This window comes from Cyrtonyx montezumae, unplaced genomic scaffold, assembly GCF_038088225.1.
Source record: "Cyrtonyx montezumae isolate F1298 unplaced genomic scaffold, pur_monq_1.0 scaffold_19, whole genome shotgun sequence".
In the NCBI taxonomy this organism is placed as follows: domain Eukaryota; kingdom Metazoa; phylum Chordata; class Aves; order Galliformes; family Odontophoridae; genus Cyrtonyx; species Cyrtonyx montezumae.
The window spans coordinates 3,023,735-3,045,932 of record NW_027071925.1 but is presented as its reverse complement, the minus strand read 5'-3'; the positions used below and the strand labels follow the sequence as shown (position 1 = coordinate 3,045,932).

Sequence of the window (22,198 nt, the reverse complement as noted above, 5' to 3'; positions counted from 1 at the left end):
GCCCTGTTCCACAGAGCAGAGGCCCGCATCACCAGGAACCCACAAGAGCAGGATGGAGCCACGCACGGGGCAACATGGAGCTGAGCCAAGCACCCAGAAACGGGGAGAACACAGTCAAAACAGCAGCTACCGCCAACACATCCAACCAAACCCCACTGTGGCGGTCTCTGTGGGCCCTATGAAGGGCTCAGAACCCCCACAGACCCTGCAAGGCTCCTGCAAACCCAGCAAGAGCTTTGCAAGCACACAGGAGAAGGAACTGATGCTGCCCCATCTCCATCCCTCGAGTCCACCCAGCAGCAACAATCTGTAGAGAGCTGCTCAGCTGCACCGTGCCACTCCTGTGATCCTAAAACAGCAGCTCAAGGGTACCCCCATGCAGAGATCCCAGCTGTTCCCTACCCAAACCCCTTCTCCCCCCAGGGACCGGTAACACCCTGCATGGAGAGCTCCTCACAGTACCAGCAGTGTGAGTACAAACCAGTTCCCAGCAAAAGCTCAGGAGCCACAGATCACTACAGGCCCCAGAAAAGAAAAGAGTTTGGCTATGAAAGACAGAAAGAAAAAAAAAACAAAACACAAGGAAACCCCCATGGACATATCTAAGCACACTGCTGCTGGCAAACATTGTTTGGAGCTCTACATAATATATTTCCCAGACCTCCAAGGAAGCAATGCACTTACGTTCCTTTCCCAGCAGAATGCTTTCCCCTCCTTTCTCTTTGCTGTTTTTCAAACAATTTTTCCCCTTTAAAAGCCTCTTCCCCACTGAGGCTGTGTTCCTGCCTCTTGCATCAGAGCACAGCCCGGGATGCACATGCAGCTGATGCATTCACAGCCCACCAGACGTGTGAGATTCACCCCAACATAGCCTTCAGTCCTCCCTGGCACAGCTGAGGAGCTGAGGCTGTTCGCGAGGCACAGCTCACAGGCAGAGCAGTGATGCTAATGGAAGCAGAGGGGACAGCTGCAGCACCACGGGGCAGCTCCCAGGATGCTGTAAAGTTCCCTGGTGTTTCCTCCCTGCACATCACACCCACGAGCTGAACTGCTGCAAACTCCCAGCCATAATTCTTGGGGAACCCCAAAACCTCATGTATTTAAAAGCAAGTGATGCTGGAAGTCACTGTTACTCATCTGAAGTCACCAAAGGAGAACGAAGGGCTTAAGAAGATGATGAAGGAAGAGAGCCTGATTTGAATGTGCACTAATTGACAATGCACAGACCCAGGCAGACACAGCCAAGGTCACAATGGGGCAAGCCCAGATCTAATTCCTGCCAAACTCCTGCTGCACAGCATCCCCCAGCAATGCTGGCTGCCCCCATCTCCTCCCACTATGGGGCTGGGGACTGCAGAGCACCTCTAAATGCCTTTATGGTAATAACAACCCACTGAGAGCTGCAGCTATTTCCTTTGTTGTGCCCCAGATCAAACCAGCAGCAGGAAGCTGAGCCACCCCAGCACTCAGCACCCCAATGAGGGGCCCGATCACAGCTGCAAGGTGTCTGTCCCTCAGCACACAGCTCTGGCACACACACAGAGCAGAGCTGCCGGGGCCAGGCCATGGTTCAGAGCCACGTTTCTGAGCCGGGCGGTGCTTCGTGGGGGTCACAGCTGAGAAATTTATTGGGTGGCAAAGAGTGCGGCTTGTGCGGCTGCAGCTAAAAGCTCTGCCAGCAGGTTCCTTAGCCTGTGCTAACATGGTTTTACAGGAGTGTTACAAGAAGGACAGGGTGTGTGCGAGCTAGATGGGTTGCAAATCCTGCCCTGACCTCCCTGGGAAGGGAAAATTCTCCCTGGATTAACCCTTGAGCAGAACAGTAGGAGGCATCAGGCTGTGCTAAGCGTGGTGCAAGCCCTGTGCTGCAAACTGGGCACAGAGCAGGGAGTACCACAGGCACACCGGGGTACCAGGCACCATGACTTGGGCTTCAAAGGGGAGCAGACGGAAAACCCAATGCTTGCTCAAGCTTTTAGAGAATGCAGTATTTCCCACACTTCTTGCACTCCATGGGGTTTGTTCCCCTTTTTGCAGCCAACAGCTTCCATTGTTCTCAGCCTCTTTGTCCCCAGGCAGGAGGGGACGTGAGCCATGCTGGGGGTGGCACAGGGCAGGGTACACAGCCCCTGGGCAGAGGATGGGGTGAGCACTACAGCAAGGGCTGCGCACAGCTCAGCAACACCATCCTCCAACAGCCACGCTAGCTGATATTGGAAACACATGTTCGGTGGAGAGAAAGAAGAAAGGCAGCTGAACCTCCAGCAATTACTGCTAGCCGGCGGTGAGAGAAACCAGAACACGCCGAGGGGCTCCAGCAGGGGATGGGGTGAAGCAAGCTCCATGGGGTGCTGCATGGGAAGCAGAGCCCACGGCCTGCAGAAGCCCCAAACCTCCCGTCCACATCTGCTGCACGCTGTGCTCCCACATCCACAGACGTGCAAGGGTTAAATGCCCAAAGTGATGGGAAACAGACAGAGCACAGCTCACACCACAATACCCCGACCTGGTTTGAGGATCGGTCCCAAGATGAGCAGCACCACAGCCAGAATGGCCAAACACATCATCCCCTCCTACATTTCCACTTTGTAAGAGCGTAAAGGAAGAGCCCAAGCCTGGGGGGGGGGCTCCTGCTCTCTCTTGGAGGCTGTGAGGTCCCTGCACACGCTGTGCCTATTATACAAGAAGAGCATAGCTGCCCCATGCAGTCATTGTATTCCAGTGAAAAGTGCATTTTTTGTCTGCCCACCAACAGAAGCAAAACAAAACCTTTTTTTTTTTTTCTCCTTCTTTCTTCTGTTGGAATACATCTCTCCGTGAGCAAGAGGAAAAGGCTGACATGAATACAGTGCTGGTGGTTCGAGTTTACTTCTGAAATCAGACACAAAAAATTCCCCATGCAGACAAAGCCAGAAGTGGATGGAATTGACCCAAATCAAAAGGAAGCTCGGGTCTTGCTTCGTGTTGTGATACTTCAAGTTGTGGCTTTCTAAACACCACAAGTGCCCCAGATTCTCAGTAAAGGCTCTGTGTCTTTAAAACAGAAAAGCAGGAGATGGAGCCCTTTGATGCTGTCATTTGAGAAGTGCCAGAGACAGGAGAGCTCTGCACAGAGTAAACTGCATCCCACGTGCAGACTAATCAAACAACCCACAGAATGCCCTAAAAGGGTTACAGCGTTGGCTCCAGGAGTTCTTACAAAGGTGGGGGAGCAGAAAAGCAAGTTTTGTTTGCAGAGGTAATCATCCCATCAAATCCAAGAGCTCGCTGCCTGATGCCCACCCTCAGCTGAGCAGAGGTGACCAAAGCAAAACTGAATGAAGGTTTTCATGGCCTCGGGAGAAGAGCAAACACCCCATTGTCCCTGGTTAAAGCAGCTCCAGGTGCTCATGAAGGACTCTGAGCTCCTCCAAACCCTTCCAGAGACACCCATCTTTGGGGATGGGCTGCCCCAAGCAGCTGAGATGTGAGACTAGAGGCACAGAGGGGAGTACAGAGGGGTTGGAGCACACGGGTGTGTACGTACGAGTGGCCGGTGGCGGGGATGAAGTATATACAGCAGTGCACCCTGGTGTCAGGGATCCGCTTCTTGCGGTTGATGTTGATCTCCTCCTGCAGGTACTTCTCATACTGGTCGTTGATGAACTTCATGATGGGCTGCCAGCTGTGGAGGCACAGACACATGAGGCTGGGGTGTGCAAGAGAGCAGGACCCCGAACCTTCCTGCTCCCTGAAAGCCCCATCTACAGGGAGAGGGAGCACAGGACAGAGAGAGGTGTCCAAAAAGCCCCCATCCTCCCTGTCCCAGTGTGACCACACAGGGGCTCAGGCACTCTGCATACACACAGCACTGCCTTGCCAGCACCACATCCTGCACAGACCCCAGCTGCCCCACGGACATGTGGCAGGGCCCAGGGCCACATGAGCAAGGTCTGGGGACCAGCTGTGCTGGCACGAAGCTGCTCCTGGCACGGAACAAAGCCTGCCTCATGCCACAAACAGCAGGATGTTTATGGGTCCATTTCGGTGCCAGGGAGCATCCACGGCAATCCCTCTGTTCCACTGCCCATAGGGACCACAGCCTGGCCCCAGCACCAAAGCAGGATGCCTCAGCATTGGGTGTCCTCTCCCTGCAGCAGCCCTGTGCCCAGGCAGCTCACCAGTTCTCGTTGTTGATGTGGTCTCCAAAGCCAGGGGTGTCAATGACCGTCAGCTTCATGCGAACCCCTTTCTCTTCAATCTCTGAAATGGAAAAGAAAGCAGCTGGTATGAGCCAAGCATGCTCTGGCTCAGCTTCCTCCTACAGCTTCCAGCATGCAGGAACCAGCCCTCCAAGGGGATGCAGCACTGCATCTGCCCTGTATGCAGCCTCCCAGCTGTCACCTCGCTTCTTCTCTTCTATCATAATTAAGTCAGTGTTGGAGGATAAAAGGAAAAGATGCACTTTCCCAGCCCACTGAGCATCTCGGGATGCTCCACACCCATTCAGGCAGATGAGAGCAGAGGTTCAGCAGGACACAAGGCACAGCAGGACTGAAAGCCAAAGCACCAGCTGGGATATGCAGAGCCTCACCGTGAGTGATGGATTTGATCTCAATGGTTTTGGGGATCCGCTCTTCGGAAGTCGGCTGTACAGATTTCCGGCTGATTTTGGATTTGAAGAGGGTGTTGATTAATGTGGATTTCCCCAAGCCACTCTGACCTGGAAAGCAGCAGGACAAACCATTGTCAGCACTGTGACATTTCCAGGTTATTTTTGCAGGGGACAGCAGATGGAGAAGCTGCTGGGACTCAGCCTGCACCAGAGCTGGCAGCAGGGCAGTGTTACTGGGGCAAAGCCCCCCCTTGCACCATTGCACATAGGGGAAAGCAGGGGGAGGACAGCAGTGCGGACATATACAAAGGAGCTCCTTCCTCTGCACGTGGCTTCCCGAACCACCATGCACTCCCACGTCCTCCCCCTGCAGCTCTGGGAGTCTTCAGCAGGACAGGATTCCCAGCAGCAGCAGTCCCAACACCTTGGCCCTTTGCATCCACTGTGTGCTACAGTGCAGCATGGCACAGCACACACTGTGGTACACAGGGAACAGTCTGGGCCAGGTGCTCCTGCACTGGCTGCTACCTCCCAGCTCCAGCCAAGCATCCCTGGGCCTCCCATAGGCACAGTTCCTCCCACACCCCTCCCCATGTCTGCTGGGAGAGCCACAGCTCCGTTTGTTGATGCTGCTACAAATTCCCCAGCCTGTAAACAGCTCTCTGGAGCCTGCCAAGGGAGGAACAATGTTTTCCATCCACACTAGAGCACAGGCTTCCCTACCACATGCAGAGCTGCCAAAGCAAAGCCCTTCCAATCAGCCCCCAGCACCTGCTGGGAGTGCGGGGGGAAGCCTGGAGCTGCTCGGACAGGTTCACACAGAAAAATGTTCCAGGAACCTGCACCAACAGGTTCTGCAGTGAGACGGCTCGCAGTGACCTTCCAGCCCACATCCCAGGCTGCCCAGAGAAGCTGTGGGTGTCCCATCCCTGGAGGTGCTCAAGGCCACGTTGGGTCAGCAACCCAGCTCACTGTAGGGGGGGTTGAGACTAGATGATCTATGACACCACAGAATCACAGAACCACAGAAATGTAGGAGCTGGAAAGGACCTTTGGGGATCATCATCTAGTCAAATCTCCTGCTAAAGCAGGCTCCCTAAAGTAGGTCCGTTCTAAACCAACAACAGTTGGTCCCTTTCAACCCAAATCATTCTATGATTCATTCTGTGATTCTGTATCTTCCCAATGTCAAACCATTGCAGGGCCCAGGGAGCTGCTGTCACTCTCTGCAAAGCTATAGGAACATCTGACACCTTGGAGGTACTCATGGGCACATCCCTAAGGGGAACAATGCACTCCAACACAGCGCTGGGACCCTGGCAAATGCCAGGCTGTGCCCCATTCCAGCTGTAATGACTGCCTAATTTGACCAGCACTCTTCAAGCAGCATTCTCCTGTGGCAGAGACAGTGACATGGAGCTGAACTGCTGCTCCTGAGGGGGTGACGGAGAGGACAAACATTGCCACGGAATAAAACAAACAACCACTGCAGGCAGCTGGCCCAGAGGGAGCACTCACCTACAACCATGATGTTGAACTCGAAGCCTTGCTTCATGGCTTTCCGTCTCATCTGCTCCAGGATGGCATCGATCCCCACATAGCCAAAGTCTGCAGCTGGTTTGTCCGGCCGGGCCGGTGCCGCCTGCTTGGGGCCGGCATCACGCACAGCATCCGTCATGCCGGGCACGGGGCTGGGAACGGCCTCTGGACCTGGGGGGAAAGGGAGAATGGTCAGGGGGGGCCGAGCTGAACAATGTGGGGCATTTGGGGGCTGAGAGAGCAGCACGCAGTATCTTCGCCTGGAATCGCTTTGAATTTGGGCTTGCACTTCTTAACCTATTTCATGCACCTCGATCCCTGCCACGTTACCAACCCTACAGAGCACAGCACGAGGAAGCAGCCCCACACTGCTCACCCTGCTTCATGAGCAGAGCCCTGCCAGGTCCCTCCAGACCCCAGTGCAATGCTGTGAGCTGCACCCAGCACTGAGGAAGCCCTCAGCACAAGTGCAGAGCCCCACTGCAGCCTGCCGAGAGCTGAAGAACACATCCACATCTAAATGGGTCGCACGACAGAGCACCCACACAGTAACAGGGCTGTCACGACACTGCTCTAGTTCTGCTGACATCTGTCAGGGGAAAAGCAAAGCCTTTGACATGCCTGAGAAGCAGGGCACTTAGCTTGGTGCAGAGCATGCACATCACCAAAGCACTTCTTCACCACACTGCAAAGAAGGCATATGCTTCTGAAGGATGAGAGAGAAACATCCATGGTCTCATTTAACATCTTCATACAAAAAGTCAGAGCCCCATCCCCTCTGGGATCTGCAGGTAGGAAGCAGAGCCACCAGGAAGGCACAACGAGGTGATGCATCCCCAGAGCAGTGTGCACAAGCACAACGAGCACACGCATCCCTGTATCCCAGCCAAAGTGCTTTACTTTCTTCAAGCTTTTTGCAAAGGTCCTCATCCTCATTCCTCAAACCTGGAATAGGGACCTCTGCTTCCATCCGCACGCTGGCCTCATCCCACTGTTATTTCTGGCTCTGATGAGGAGCTGCATGCCTTCCTCTGCAGCTGGGGCAGAGGGGTTTCCTCCAAACCAAGCCCCGGCCCTTTGGGGCAGCAGTGCTCATGTCCTGCAAGCACTGCACTCCTTGAAGTCCAAGCATGAATCAAAAATAAAAACAAACCCAACACCGATCATTGACACTGCTGGGGTGGCTCTGAGCATTTTTTTCCACCTCCAACCCCTCTGGAAAGCAACAGAGCAGCTGACACACACAGCAACTATCTGCTCCTCCATCCAGCCCTGCACCAGGAGGTCAGGCCCCAGCACAGCTCCTGGAACAGACTGAGAGTGCAGCATGCTAGAGGTCCTTCCATAGGTCCTGAGTTGGCCCTGTTTCAAAGAAGTAAGGCCAAAAGTGGAATAAATAAATAATAAAAAAAAACAACAACAAAAACCCAACCCTACATACCACTAAAAAATTAAATCACGTGGAAAGTATGCTGCCACCAGAAGCACAGGGCTGTGCAACTGCTCGGTGCTGTGCTCCAGGAGCAGAACAGGAGGGCAACACACAGAGAGCACGGTGCTGCAGGATGGGACTGCCCCACCCCTCCTGGGGGCTGGCAGAGGAATTCAGGGAATCATCCAATCATTAAGGTTGGAAAAGACCCCTCAGCTCACCAACTGCAGCTGTCAGCCCATCCCCACCGTGCACACTGACCACGTTCCCCTCGGGCTGAGACAGAAGCCACAGAAGGATGCACGGGGTCACCACACGTGGCAGTTTGCTGAGCTGCCACCACCAAGGTGCACGCAGCCCACACTGCTGCAGCTGGCCCAAAGGAAAAAGTCAGTGAAAGGCCGAGCTGTCCCAGCATCTGGTTCCCGTTTGGGGAGAAGATAAATAAACATGTTGCAACTCGGAGGCTCCGCTGGACAACGGGGATGCACGGACACGAACTGCCCGGAGAACTCCCCAGGGAAACGTTGCAACCCACGCTCTTGCTCTCCTTCCTTTCAGCTTCCCACCGAGGCAGCAGCCCTGGGAAGAGAGGATCTGTTCCTATCAGGAACCTGAGCATCCCATCAGCTCACAAGGGGTTGTGCCAGCCCCAGCAGAAGGGAGGAGTTCAGAAGCACACAGGAACGCCTGACTGCTGCTGAGCCCCCAGCAGCAGTCAGACCTCAACCAGCACTGCCTCCCTGTAGCACAGCTGCTTCCTGGGGAAGCACGGGGCCCGCTCTCTCTGCTGATGCCCGTGGGTCAACAAACACGAGGTGCATGGAAACTTGTGCACAAACGTCCTCTCTGCTGGGGAAATCCCCTCCACGTGGGCACTGGAGATGCAGAGAGCACAGAACACCAGCACAAACCAGCCCACAGCTCCAGAGCGACTTCGGACAGCTGCTCCCAAGTTTCTTTTGCCACAGGCTCAGGGCTGATGCACCGTAACTGACGAGCATCACATGTGAGCCAAACATAACATGTGCGCAGCAGCCGCGGAGAAGCACCCCCGGGGCAAAGGGATGCAGTGAGAGGGTCCCTCTGCAAAAAGCCTTTGGGAAAGCAATGCTGGAAACCACCACAGTGAGGATGAGCGAGGGCATCCAACTGCTCTGGGCTGCAGACGTTGCCCCAGGCATCCCAAGTAGCAGCACCCAGTGGTCAAAGATGCTGCACAGGGGCTTCTGGAGGGGGGGATAACTCCCTTTCCTCCGTGCTAGGCTGGAAACACAGCAGGCTGCCAGGTCAGTTGGATAGGTTTGCACAGCCGGTTGGATAGCCAACGGCCGTATATCAGTCAGCTGAGGGCGTGAAAACATCACAGCTTCCAGGCAGCTGAGCATCCACAGATGTTTCAAGGGAGTCGTGCAGCCCAACCAACCTTCCAGTGATGTGGAGCAACGGTCCTCCAGAATTATGGCTGCTGGGTGTAACAGAGACATTTTTAGAAGCAAGGAGTGAATTTACAGCTCCCAGCCAGCCCCGGCAGATGGGCAGGACCGCAGCACACTCTTCTCAGGGGGCTTTTCTACCTCACATGCCAAAATTGCAAGCTCCCAATGCTTTGACATCTTTGGAGTGCTGGGGAACAGCAGTTCTGCAGGAGCCACGGAGCAACAGTCCCCTTGACACTGTGCCCTCTCAAGCCAAGGTGAGCACTTGGCCCACGCGGGGAGGCCGAGCCCTCCTGGGCAAAGCAAACCTGCAGTCCCTCTGCATCCCTGACGCGAGACACAGAAGCGGATGCAGCCTACACATTGTATTGCAAATCCACTTTGTTTTCCAAGGGAACAGCAGGAGGCAGGCAGCAGAGCCCTGCTGGAAGCAGAGCTGCAGACCTATTGTGATGTAGGGATTGCCCACAGCCCATCTGTGCCAGCTTGGGCACACGGGTACAGGAACACAAAGCACAGCTCAGCATTCCCCAAAGTCCCCCACAATTCAGCCGTTCCCACGTGCAGAGCTCCTGCAGCCACATCCTGGCCAGCAGCAGCAGGGGATGCTGCTGTCATTTGATCGCAGCCACCCGAGCTGAGCTGTGGCCACCTGCTTTGTCCCCAGGGCACCTGGTGACAGCGTTGGTCTCACCACCAGGCTGGGACCATAGGTTCTGGGATGCTGGCTCCAGCCCTGGGCAGGGGTTGGGCATCACTGCGGCTCAGCCACGCGCTCACCCTGGCAGCACAGCCTTGTTTCTCCCACCACGTGAGGCCCACGCTGGGCTGACAGACAGGAAACCGCTCACAGAGACCTGCAGGGAGGAGCTGCGGGCTGGTGTCCTTTTTTCATTAACAGGGCAAACTTGAAAAGGATAGAAAAAGTCAGAAAGACCCCCACGGTTCACTCCTGTGCTTCCACCAACGGAATGCTGGGCTACGGGTTGGAAACCCCAGGCTCCATTGGGGTACTGCTGGGGTACACCCCGGGGCAGGCAAGCCCTGCAGGATACCCAGGCCACCAACAGCCCCACGGAAGCACACTGTGTGGGTCAGCACCGGCAGCAGTGTTGGCAGCACGCTAAGCTGCCGCCCCACGGCACAGGGGAGAGCCCCCGAGCCCCCGCTGGGTGATGCTGATCAGGGACACGGGGCCCTGCACACCCACAGAGCAACAAAAGGGATTTCTGGGTCCCCATTTCCCCATCGCTGAGCTCTGTGCTCCGTAACGGAGCTGCCCGAGCCCCCGGCCCGGGGCACCGCGGGATGCTCCCGGCTGCAGCCGCACAGCAACGAGTTCTCACGGGGAAATTTATGCCCCGGTTGTTTTTTTTTTTCTTTCCTTTCCTTTTCTTTTCTCTTTTCTTTTTCACAAAGACCGATTGTGTCCGGGCGCCCCGGAAAACCGCGTTTCGGGATCAGGCTCAGCACGGGGGGTGCGGATTTTCCCCTCCCACCCACAGCCCGACCGCCGCCGCTCTCCATCCCGAACAATGCCAGCAACACCGGCGCTGCTGCCGGGGCCGGGGGGGCGACGAAGAGCCGCTCTGCTCCCGCATGGAGCGAACCGGGGGAGGGCAGAGCCCCCTGGCCGACCTGGGCTGCTTTGCCCCGCTCCGTGACCACGCCGGCGATCCCCGGGGCCGCCCCGTTGGCAGCGGCGACCTCCTGGGGTCTCACCCCAAAAGGAGACCCCACCCCAGCCCAGCCCCGGCCCGCTCCCCCCGCTCGGGCACCGGCGACTCACCCGCGGCGGCGGCAACGGCTCCGGCAGCGCACGGCTCCCCGCCTCCTCCTCCTCCTCTTCCTCCTCCCCCTGCCCTCCTCCTCCTCCTCCTCCTTACCCTGCCCTCCTGCTGCTTCCTCCTCCCCCATCACCCTTCCTCCCCCATTTCCCCCTCCCCCCATATCACTCTTCCTCCCCCATCACCCTTCCTCCTCCTCCCTCTCCCTCCACAGCCTCCCCTCGCCCCGGCCCCAACCATCCCTTAAAGGCTCCCACCTCCCTCTTCCCACCGAGGTCTGCCGGCTGCTCCCCATCACCCCAGTCTCCCTCCCATTATCCCAAATCACGGTCTCAACGCAGTCCGCTCCTGCGTGGGCTCGAGCCCCACTGCTCCACGACACTTCACCGCTCACCAAAACTTTCTCTTTTACTCTCACACACCCCAAAACTCCTTCAGCAGAGCCCAAAGCCCATCACGCAGTGGGGGGAACGCTGCTCGCTTTTCAGCCGGGGTTTACCGACAGCCCCTGGCCGCTGCCACTCACACAATGTGGGGACAAGTGGTGACAATCAGGGGACAAAGCAGCTGCACGATGCCCTGCTCGGGGCAGCCCAGGCGCAGGCATCTACACCCTCAGGCTTGGTTGCTTTTTTAAGGTGACGGCAGTGGAGCTCAACAAAGATGTTATCTGTCTGTGTGAGCTCTTCCTGCCCCGTATCTTAGCATCTCCCATCTCACAGCAGCGCTCCAGCACCAGAGCTGGAGCCATGCTGCAGGAGGCAGAGAGGGGCACGGAGCCCTGCAGGACCCCAGTTCTGATTCCTGCTGTAAATGGGTACTCCCCACTTTTAGGATGCCTGTGTCCAGAGGAGGGCCTGAAGATGATTAAAGCGTTAAGCAGGGTCACATTTGCAGTCTTGGTACTGAAAGGGCCCCGTGTCACAGCACAGACCCCCCTCCCCCAGCCACCTCTTGCCCATGAGCACATGGTACGGCTTTGTCCCTTCATTTCCACCTCTAAAAGCATGCAGCAGCATCACCAGATGCACCCCTCATCCCTTCAGTGCCCAGAAGGGGAGACCTGCTGCCAACACCACACCAGCAGCATCCATGTCACCCTCTGTCTCACCCCGTCACCCTTCCTCACTGCCATCAGAGCTGACCCCTCTTCCCCCCCATCCTGCCCCAAACCCACAGGTCCTGCAGCCACTGGGCCAGGCTGGCGCTGCCCTTCTCCAGCAAAGTGCCACAAATAACAGCTTCAGAGAAACCTCCACCCTAACACCAAGGCAGGAAATCCAGCCTCAATCTGCTTACGCTGCAGCTGTGCACAGCTTTCTGATGGATTACACCACTTTTTTTTTTTTTTTATGACTTAAAAAAGCCTTAACCCCTATCAATGGGCATTAGAGTTTTAATCTCCCTAATCTCCAGGAAAATCCAACGTGGGATGCCAGAGGGGGGTTTGCCTGAGGAGCAGCTGGGGCTGTTTGCAGGTCCTAGCAGCCTTGCAAGGCCTCATGGAGGGCAGGAGTGGGACACACTGCTTCCAGTGGGAAGGAGGATGTGCTCAGACACACGTGGGTTTTGCACAACGCCCACCCCCAGGATTTGTTGTTCTAGGGGCACCTCTCTGCTCCTGCACCAAGGGCTGGGCGTGCAGGACAGGCCCACGAGGAAGGAAGCAGTCTTATCCCTGTGCTGCAGATGAAGAGGAGGACTGCTCAGGGTCACACACAGCAGAGCCAAGAACTGCAGCCAAACCCCCAGCTCAGCTTCTAACCACAAAGTCATTGTTCCTCTCTTAAATAAAAAATTCTGGGCTAGAAGCAGTGCTGGTGAGGCCCTCTTGGTGTTGCAAGCCTTACCAAGGGATCTGAACAAACTGCAGCAAGTTTTGGGGCAAATCCCAACCATTGTCCTTCATCCTGCAGCACAGAACCACCACGACCTCCTGGCTCCATCCCACAGCCCCACCGGGCACCACACACCAAACCAACACAGGGTGCAGCAATGCAGAAACAGTGAGAAAACATTTCCAGTTTCATTTCACCGCACTGATCCCCAGTCTGAAGTGCAGCATCATTAGGGCTTACGGAGTCATTTTTATGGCTTTAATCGTGCAGCAGTGCTGCCCACCTGCATGGTCCTGGTGACTCGGATGGACAGGCAGGCTCTCGGCCACCTGGAAGGGCAGCCAGCTGTATTTATTATAACCACAGATCAATAGCAGTGGGAAAAGCACAGCCAGCGACCTTGGGGAGCACCAGCAAACTCACTTGAGGCAGCACGACTGAGATCAGAAAACCAACATTTAGGATTTCAATGCTGAAAGAGCCCTGCAGCTCCTGGTGTCCTGTGTGGGGCATCATAGCTCTCCAGCCCCAAGGAAGGAAGGAAGGAAGGAAGGATTATTTTGGAGGCATTCAGCTGGCATCATGTCCTTGCCATGAGTCACCCCATGCTCCTGGTAGTGCCCCCCAGCAGTGCCCTTTCCCCCCACAGCTCGCTCGCAGGCTGTGCTTGGGCAATCCATCATTTCCCAGTGGGGAATGGACTTTGCTAGAAGGTCGCTCCAGGGTCAGGAATGTTTGGAAAAAGCAGGAAAAAGAGATTTCTCCCAACATCCTCCAGCTCGCAGGGGGCAAAAATTTGGCCACCAATGTGCCAAATGGGACAGAGGGCACTCGGCATCTTCAAGGATACTCTTCCCAACCATGTTCTGTGTGACCAGGGATGAGTTCCCTTGCCTGGCTATGTGCTTCCCGTTTTATTTCCCTTTGGAGGTAAAGAAGAAAGAATTTAGGGCACCCTAACCGTGGAAAGAAGGAAACCTTTGCTCCAGCTCCACAGGGCCGGGGTTAACGGGATAATTGGGTGCAGCTGCCTGGGACTGGGGGGCTGCATCTCTTTTCTGTGGGACGACTGCATCTTCACATCTAACACAGCAATGGGAAAATGCAGCAGGAGTTCATCACAGCCTGGCTGTCAGGGGTCTGTGAGCTGCTCTGGTGCCAGTCTGACTCAGTCCAGGGCCCCGTTTGGGAAATCCCTGCTGTGCTCTTATCAGAGCTGCCTGATAATGGGCATTGGGTCCCCTACAGCACAGAGCTGCTTCAACCACCTCTGCCTGCACCAGAACAGGATGGGCCCTGCTGCTATTTGTCTTTCACAGAGATACATACATACATGCAGACCTGAGGGGAGCAATGCAGTTGGATCATCTTCCATAGCACAGCCTAAAAAAAATACCGATCTAACAGACCCAAGCCCTCCATGTGCAGCAGGAGATGCTGATGGACACCCCACCATCTGTTTTGGGGGTTGGCCACCTCCATCGTAGCACAGCCAACACTCAACTTCCCAACTGCCTCCTGCCATCACACAGCCCAGGAGAAGTCCCTGTTGCTTAGCTAAGGGCCATTCATCCCTAGCTTTGTGTTGCCCCGGGATCAGAAAGGGTTAATGTGCTGCAGCTGGGCCAGCAATGCCCAGGACAATGAGAGGCTTCATGCCACGGCGTCCCCGGCACAGAACAAGGGGCCTTAATCCAATTCCCAAAGAAAATGTGGCTTTTACAGACCTGCTTTTTTTTGAATCCATGGCAAATAGAAGCGGGGCGGAGCTGGGAAGGGGACTCACTTCTGCATGGGTTTGAGGAGAAGGCAAGTTGGAGGAGGGCAGCAGCACCTGCACTGGGGACACAGAGACACGGCCATCTCATCCTGGCCACGACCCAAAGCACTCCCAGACCTCAGCATCATTTTCACATCGTTTATCACGGAGCATCACTTCTGAACTCCCACCTCAGCAATCCTCACCCCTCGCACACGGGCTGCTGTGTGCAGCAGTGACCAACAGAAGAGCATTTTCCAGCACCACCCCACCTTCAGACCAAGCCACTGCTGGGAGCAGACGGTGCTCTCACCTCAGGGATGAGGATCAGCCATCCCTGCATTCACCCCCAGCACAGCAGGGTCAGCCACGTCCCTGCAGAGAGAGGCATCTGCAGCCCAACCTTGCTGCCAGGGCTCGCTGCACCAGGCTGTGCTGCTGCTGGGAGATGCTGCGTGCCACATGCTTTGAGCAGGCAGCCCTCGGGCTGTGTTTTCAGCATTAACTCCTTCAGCTGAATTGTTAACGTTTAATAGCTGTGAGGTTCCATGCACCACCAGCCACGCAGGTAATTTTGCTCTCAACACTAAAAAAAGCCACGCAGTGTATCCACAAAAGCATCCACAGCTCCGGAGCTATTGGCTGTGCAGTGTGCCACGTGCTCCAGGCGTATTTTTCTGTCCATGCCACAGGGCTGTGAGCAAGGCACGCATCCTGCATGGCTGCACTCCTGTATGCTGTGTCCCACAGCCTGGAATCAGGTCTGGATGGGGAAACAACACGGAGCAGCTCGCTTACAATCGGGCTACGTGCTGCAGGAGGGTGCTCCTGTGCTCCTCTGCTCTGTGCCCTGAAGCCATGAGAGTAAATCTGGCACACAGAGCTCATCTCGCTGGGGGCTGGATGTCTGCAGGCTCCAAAGAGGGGTGAGCTGTGATGATCTCAATGTGGGGAAAGGCAGCCACAGGCTCTGTCAGTGCCCTCTGGCCCCGACCAGCTGCACACAGGGCTCAGTGTGCTGCAAAGGCTATGGCAACATGCAGTGACAATGGCCCCGTTGGAGGCAGCTGGGGAAGGCAGCTCCTTTGCAGAGCTGGGGATGGCCTCAGCCCCAGATGCTTCCTCCCTGGTGTAGTGTGGGTTTAGACAAGGCATGAGTTTAGAAAGGAAGGTCTGGAGCTGTGCAGCACAAAGCATTTCCCATCCGAGGGCACAGGCAGCAGCAAAACCCCAAACTATTGGATGTGAAGGTGCTGGGTGACAAGATGTCCTTGGGGTACAGCAAAAAAGGAACAATTCCCCAGCACACAGCTTCAGTTACAAGCCCGATGTGCCCAGCCCCCTGCCCAGAAACCTAAGCCCCAAGCACTCCCCTTGTGCTGCTCCGATGTGCGAGCTGCTGCTCTCCCACGACCATTGTGCAAGCAGCTGTCCCGAGTGGCAGGAGAAGAATAAGGAGCTGTTGTTAAAATATTAACAAACAAAAACAGAAAGGAGGAAAAGCATCCCCTCCTCCCTGGCTCTGACAATTCCCATCACCACAACACTCCCAAAAGGCAGGGAACGAGGCAGCGGTGAGCTCCATGGGGCCAGCACTGATTCCAACCCCAGCATCTCCATCAGCCCCTTCCCACTGCCTGCATGGACACAGACCTGACCCCCCAGGCTGAGGCAGGGCTCCCAACCTCAGCACAGACCCTCCTGCTGGGAGCCACAGCCCCGAGTCCCTTTGTGCTGCAGGACCTGGGCACAGCATGGGGTCCCAGACAGCTCAGAGCTGGGACCTAGAGGTGCTGGTGCTGAGAAAGGAGCCCCTATTGGGTGGGCATCCCTAGCACTGAGCCCAGACTGCTACAGCCCCACATTGCCCCTCTTGCCCCGCTGTGACTCCCTTCTGCTGCCTTCCCTCCCGAAGGCAAAACCAAGCAGGGAGCACAGCCCCACAACGTGGGCAGGAGCAGCCTGATGCCCACACAGAGCACGCAGCCTTCCACCCCAAAAAGCCTCAGTGCAGGCCCTGACAAAGCCCTTTCCATGCCGCTGCCTGCGTTATGCCCATGGTATTTTCCCTGGCTTCCCACCCCCGCTCAGCACAGCGCTGCTCTCTCCATGCCCTTTCACTCTGCCCTCCCCTCATCCCAAGGGGATGCACGACCCCCACACGCTGCAGACACCCCAGCACAGCCCCTGGGTGCAGATTTCTGCTCCCTGAGGCCGGGGCAGCTCAGGCACAGACTCACCCAGGAGGACCGAGGGGAGGACACGCTCTGCCTGGGATGCTGCAGTGTGGCTCCCAGCTGCCTTCCGCCTCCGGAGCACGTGGGCCCACTGCCCCCACAGCTCCCAAACTTCTCCAAAGTTTTGTCCAGCTCTCCCCAAGAAGGGCGTGCAGTTCAGCTCTCCCCCCTCGGAGCCACACACGAAAAGCAGTCGGGTTTCTCTCAGAGTTGCTCACATGGGGAAATCCTCCGACATCAAAGGTCCCTCCCGTCCCACACAGCCTCCCCCCAAAGCACAGCCCCGTGGTTAAGGCACTTGAGACATCATTTTAATCTTTTTCTGCCTCTTTTTTCCTTTAACCAACTTAGCCACATGCTTTTTTGGGGGAGGTGAGGCAAAGTTGACCCACGCTCCCATTTCAGGACATGGGAACAAGCATTGTCAGAGGCTGCTCCGGAGGAATATGGGGCTAAAAACGCTGCCAGTGCCTTAACTTGAAAGGAAACCATGGCACATCCTGGAGGGCAGACAGCACATCCCAGCACCCCAGCAGCGAGCAGACACACACTCATGTTTGCAGCCCGACCCTGTGCACAAACAGGCTCTGCAGCTCTGCCTCCGGCCACCAAACAGCAACAACAGCATCTCCCTTTTGTGACGAGCTGTGATAGCCACGAGAAGGGTGAGGGAGGGCTGCGTGCCTCCTGCCAGCAGGATCCAGGCAGCACCAAGCAGCCTGCGTGCCACAGAGCACTGGGAAATAGCTGTAACCTTTGGTTAGTGGGGGGGAGGTGGGAGGGCTCTGCTGCTCAGCGCTTGGCTGTGTTTATACTGTGATTAATATCACCCAACACACAGATACCAGATGTTCCCGGGGCAGGCTGGAGCGTATCCTACATTTCACCAAGATGGAATTTTCGGGCAACTTTCAGGGAGCACTGAGTGCAGGAGCTAATGGAGCACAGATTTTCACAGATACATACGAGGCTGTGAGAAAAACTTCCCCGTGTGGTTATCACACAGGCCAGCATCCTGAGCTGGTTGCGATGCCACGAGCTGAACTTGCCACAATCAAAGCCTCGTTACTTTTTTTTTGGCAATTACCCCAATTCCAACTGAGAAGTTCCCAAATCCCAGTGTGTGGGCTGCGAGCACTGGGGCCAGATTCAGCCCTGCTGCTCCCCACCAGGGAGAACTGCTCACATGGAGCCGGCTCTGTGGGCTCCCCATGGCCAAAAGGACATCAGGGGGACAGCGGTGGTCATGGGGAGCAGCCCCCAAAGGTCGTCCTTCAGCTCTGTGCTGCAGCTTGTGCAGTCCATGCCTGGCTGTGGCCAAGAACACCAGGGTCACCAATGTGGGCGTCCTAATTAGTTCCAGAGGGATTTGGGCTTGGAAAAAAAGCAGAAGCCTGACTGTGTTGGAAGTAGCCATCCCACCTCCTTGCAGGCCACACACTGCCCTACTTCGACCTGGGAGGCTTCTCCTGGCCAGTTGCTGGGTACAAGTTGATGGGATGCATCTGTCCACGCTCAGGAGCAGAGAATCATGCCCATCCCACCCAACATTCCCCACACATAATGGCAAACTGATTATGTGACCTTGAACAGCCACTATCCCCACCAGGGCTCATGGCACACAAGTCAATCCAGATAAGACATTGTCCAGGGCAGAAAACTGCAGGAGCAGCTGTGCCTTCTGCCATTCCCCAAAGGTCCTCCGTGCCCTGGAAATCCCAAATGCAGGACAAGGCAAAGCCTTGGAGCATTCAGCTACAGAAAACAGCTCTGACAAAGAGCATTTCTCCTCCCTCCAACCTCACTCACCACCTCCAACGCAGAGTCGGGTGCTCACCGCAGCCGGGCAGAGCACAGCAGAGCACAGTGCTGTGACCTCAGGCACTGGGGATGCTGAGGAGCCCCACGCTGTCCCCCTTCTGCTTGTGCTGAAGCCGTGAGAGCTGTCTGACACCTCACGCTGCTCCAGCAGAAGCTGTCAGTGCAGGAAGGAAGAGTGATGTGGGCAGGCTGCCGGAAAGCCCCTGCTATAAAGGAGCCCCTGAGTGATGCTCGCTCTGTCTCTCCTCTGGCTTTTCACACAATGGCATTGTGCTGCGTGTACAAAACCATCGCTGAATCGTAAATTTACACCCAGAAACCAAAAGTAAAAGACTTTTGTTACTCACTTCTTCGAGCAAAGGTTAAATCCAGCTAAATACATCAGCTTTTGTGGAAAGGAGGAGGTTTGGCAGGCAGTGCAAGGAACAGGAACGTGGGAATTCCTCCTACGGTTTGGCAAAGCACTCTTCCTTCTGCATGGGAGCTCTCAGGGGTCTGTTCAGTCTCCCTCCAAGAAAGCCCCTCACCAGTGCCCACTGGACCTGCTGCTGCCCCCAGGCTGGCAGAAGGGCCAGACCAAGGCACACTGCCCAGAGCTCTGCTGAACACGGGTGGCTGCTCGGGGGACACGTGATGGGCTCAGTCAGAATGTGAGCACCACACTGAGATTTCCCAGTTCCTCTTTTATATCTAGGGGCATTAAGAGCAGCAGGGAAGAGCATGAGATGTGGTCCTACTATGCATGCCTGGCTCACGTTTTGATTTTGAAGTATCTCTGCAGGTGCTTGGCTCTGCTACACCAAAAACTCCAAATTTACAAACTTGAGAGCAACCTCTTCTTTCCAATCCAGTGCAAAGAGATCCTTTCTCAGGGTTTGTTCAGAACAGCTCTTCTGCACATAAACCCATTGGACACTGAAGGTGCCCTTGAGCTCCATCTGCCTTTCACACACAGTCTGATGGTTGGTGCTTGCTGCAGGCATGAGGTTGTGGATGCTCCAGGAGCAGCACTCACTGCCCCATGGCCCTGTGCTCTCCCCTCCTCCATAAAGTCAGCTCCCTAAACATCATATCCCCAAGCTAGCCCTAAGCCCCTGAACCCCACCATCCTGCTAAGCTCCATGGCAACCCCAAATTACTTCCTGGGGCCCAGACCCCACTGACTCTCCACATCCCTGTAGCACCAGCAGCATTCAGCCATCATTCAGCCATGGGGCAAAGCTGGACCATCTGGAGCCCAACAGCAAACCGTGGTGGAGGGGCCCTAGAACAGACCCAGACCTGGAATTTGGGAGTGTTCAGGCACACCTAGTGAGCAGCAGTGTCTCCCTGCAGAGGGGAGGCATAAGTGCTGCCCTTTGACCCCTATGCCAACTCTGCATAGCATCTCCGCTCACCGCATCCCAGATGCTGCTGAGCCCCCTCCAGCACTGCAGCCCTGCAGAGCCATGGGAAGTGGGGCACAGAGGGGAGGGCCCTGGGGGGACCCCAAGGGTCAGCCAGAAAGAGGAAAAATAAATCAATGGTGCAGTGATTTACGCAGCGATATTCCCTCCTTCCGGAAGCCCCGCGTTCTCACCACAGCTGCTCAGCAGAATGCAGCAATGCCAAAGTGCCTCAGCAGCTCCAAGAGTCTCCTGTGGAAGGACATTTCCTTTCCTGCACCGTTCCCTGCGGGAATCAATCCCGGGCTGCAGTGTGGAGAACCTCCTCAACTTCTTCCTCGAGGTTTTGCTTTGCATTATGCAAGAGCTGCAGACACGGCTGCCTTCGCCCCTGCCCCGGGCTGTGTGCACAGCTTTCAGCCATCTGTGACTGCTTTCAGGATTTAGTACAGCCTCAGCTTCCCCTCCTCCAGGCAGGCAAAGAGCTCCCCATAAGACTTGTGCTCAAGACCCCTCACAGCTCCAATGCCCTTCTCTGGATGTGCTCCAGGGCTTTGATGTCCTTCTCGTAGTGAGAGGCTCAATAATGAATGCAGCACTTGAGATGTGGCCTCACCAGTGCTGGTACAGAGGGACAATCATGTCCTGCTCTGCTGGCTGCACTTTTTCTGATGCAATCCAGGATGCTGTTGGCCTTCTCGGCCACCTGAGCACACTGCTGGCTCGTGATCAGCCAGCTGTCAGCTAACACCCCAGATCCTTTTCCTCCCCGCAGCTTTCCACTCACTCTGCCTTAAGTCTGTAGTGATGCATGGGGCTGTTGTAACCAAAGTGCAGGACCAGGCTCTTGTTCTTGTTCAAGCTCATACAATTGGGCTCAGCCCATCGTCCAGCCTTGTCCAGATCACCCAGAGATGCGCACTCAGCATGGACTGCTGCCCTTGCTGCTCACAAACCCTCCCACTTCTTCTCCATCTGCACATCCCCACCCCACACGTGCAGCCGGGCAGCTGCTATTCCCTGCCTGGCCAGATAGATGGTGCTCAGCCACACCAAGTCGGGAATCGCTACGCTGGAAGCAGTCACCACCTCTGACTAACACAGTAACTCAGCCTCCGTTCTGCTGACAGATGCAGAAGGTCCCACTGCAGCCCCACAGTGACTCAGATCCTCATCATCCTTCCCCTTTCACTTCAGGACGGAAGATCAGCAAACATCAGCAGCAAACATTTCATCAGAAATCAGCGCCTTCCCATTCTGATGCAAAACCCCTTCATTTTCTGAATTTCATCATTCCGCCAACGCTTTTCTCCCCACAAAAGCCAAACCCAGCAGAGCAGGGCACAGTCTGCCCATTTTTCCCTGCACGGCTCTCAGGTCCACTCTCCAGATGCGGGCTGTCCTGCATCGCCCCGCGCTGTCCCAGTGCTCACACCACTCCAGAGCCGGAAACTGCGGCCATTTCCTGCAGGCGCTGCTTCGCCCCACAAATATTTGGGCCTCTGCAAATTGTTTGCAAACCAGACCTGGCAGCTGGAGCTGTGAAAGCAGAGGAGGGGCTTTTCTAGGGAGAATTCAGCCTCTGAAGCCTACCCTGTGCCCTACACCGCAGAGCAGCAACAGCGGTAATGAAAGAGAAAAATCACTTCTGCATGTCTGAAAATGAGGAGGAAAAACAAACTGAACATTCTCTGCCTGTCTGTGTCCCAAGGGACAGTGCAATGTTCCCCAGCACAAAGTCACAGCACTGTTCCCCTGGGCTCTGCAGCCATGACTCGAGGCTTCCCCAACTTTGCCCTTCCAACGAAGCCCTAACGATGGCTTTGGTTTTGCTCACTGTTGCAGCGAGCATCCCACAGACCTGCTTGTAGGAGGCTGAGGTAACCCCAAAGCAGCTACTCCTGCTCCCCCAGGTGGAGGCACGGCAAAGCCCCAAGGCCTGATCCATTTAAGTTGGCCTCTGTAAGATGGTTCAGCCCAGGAAACAAAGCAGAGAGGAAATCCCAGTGCTCCCTCGGGGCTGTGCAGGAACCCTTCACCTCCCAATCCCAGGGCATGCGCTCCTACGCTGCTAATTAACTTCCATTTGCTACCCAAAATAGGGCAGGGAGGACAGCTTCCCTTAGGAACACCGGCATTAGGGCAAGAGCTCACATTTCATCCCACTCCACAACACAGAGACCTCCAACACAAGCATCCTCATTGCCACATCCCAGCCCGTGCCCACAGCTGTCCCTGCCGCCCTCTTGGCTCCTCCGAGGCCACGAGAAGGGGCACATGGGGACCTCGGGGTGGGGGGTGAGGATCCCAAGGAAGGGCTCAGCAGCGGCTGAACTCGGCCTCCCACTTCCACCCTCGTTTTATCAG

The 22,198-nt window shown here is 55.9% G+C and overlaps 1 protein-coding gene across 6 annotated transcripts in view; it reads right to left on the bottom strand.

Moving 5' to 3' along the window:
- Positions 1–22,198, bottom strand: part of SEPTIN9 (septin 9) — a 92,754-nt gene that overhangs the window by 4,232 nt on the left and 66,324 nt on the right. For 5 of the 6 annotated variants that reach the window (XM_065735166.1, XM_065735169.1, XM_065735168.1 and 2 more), the window contains 4 exons: positions 6,113–6,304; positions 4,574–4,702; positions 4,161–4,242; positions 3,527–3,664 (listed from right to left, as the gene is read on the bottom strand). In XM_065735166.1, the coding sequence (XP_065591238.1) occupies positions 3,527–3,664; positions 4,161–4,242; positions 4,574–4,702; positions 6,113–6,304 (541 nt within the window). Of the gene's footprint in view, positions 1–3,526; positions 3,665–4,160; positions 4,243–4,573; positions 4,703–6,112; positions 6,305–10,793; positions 10,860–22,198 lie in introns of those variants that run through there. The other variant, XM_065735170.1, reaches the window with a different exon arrangement.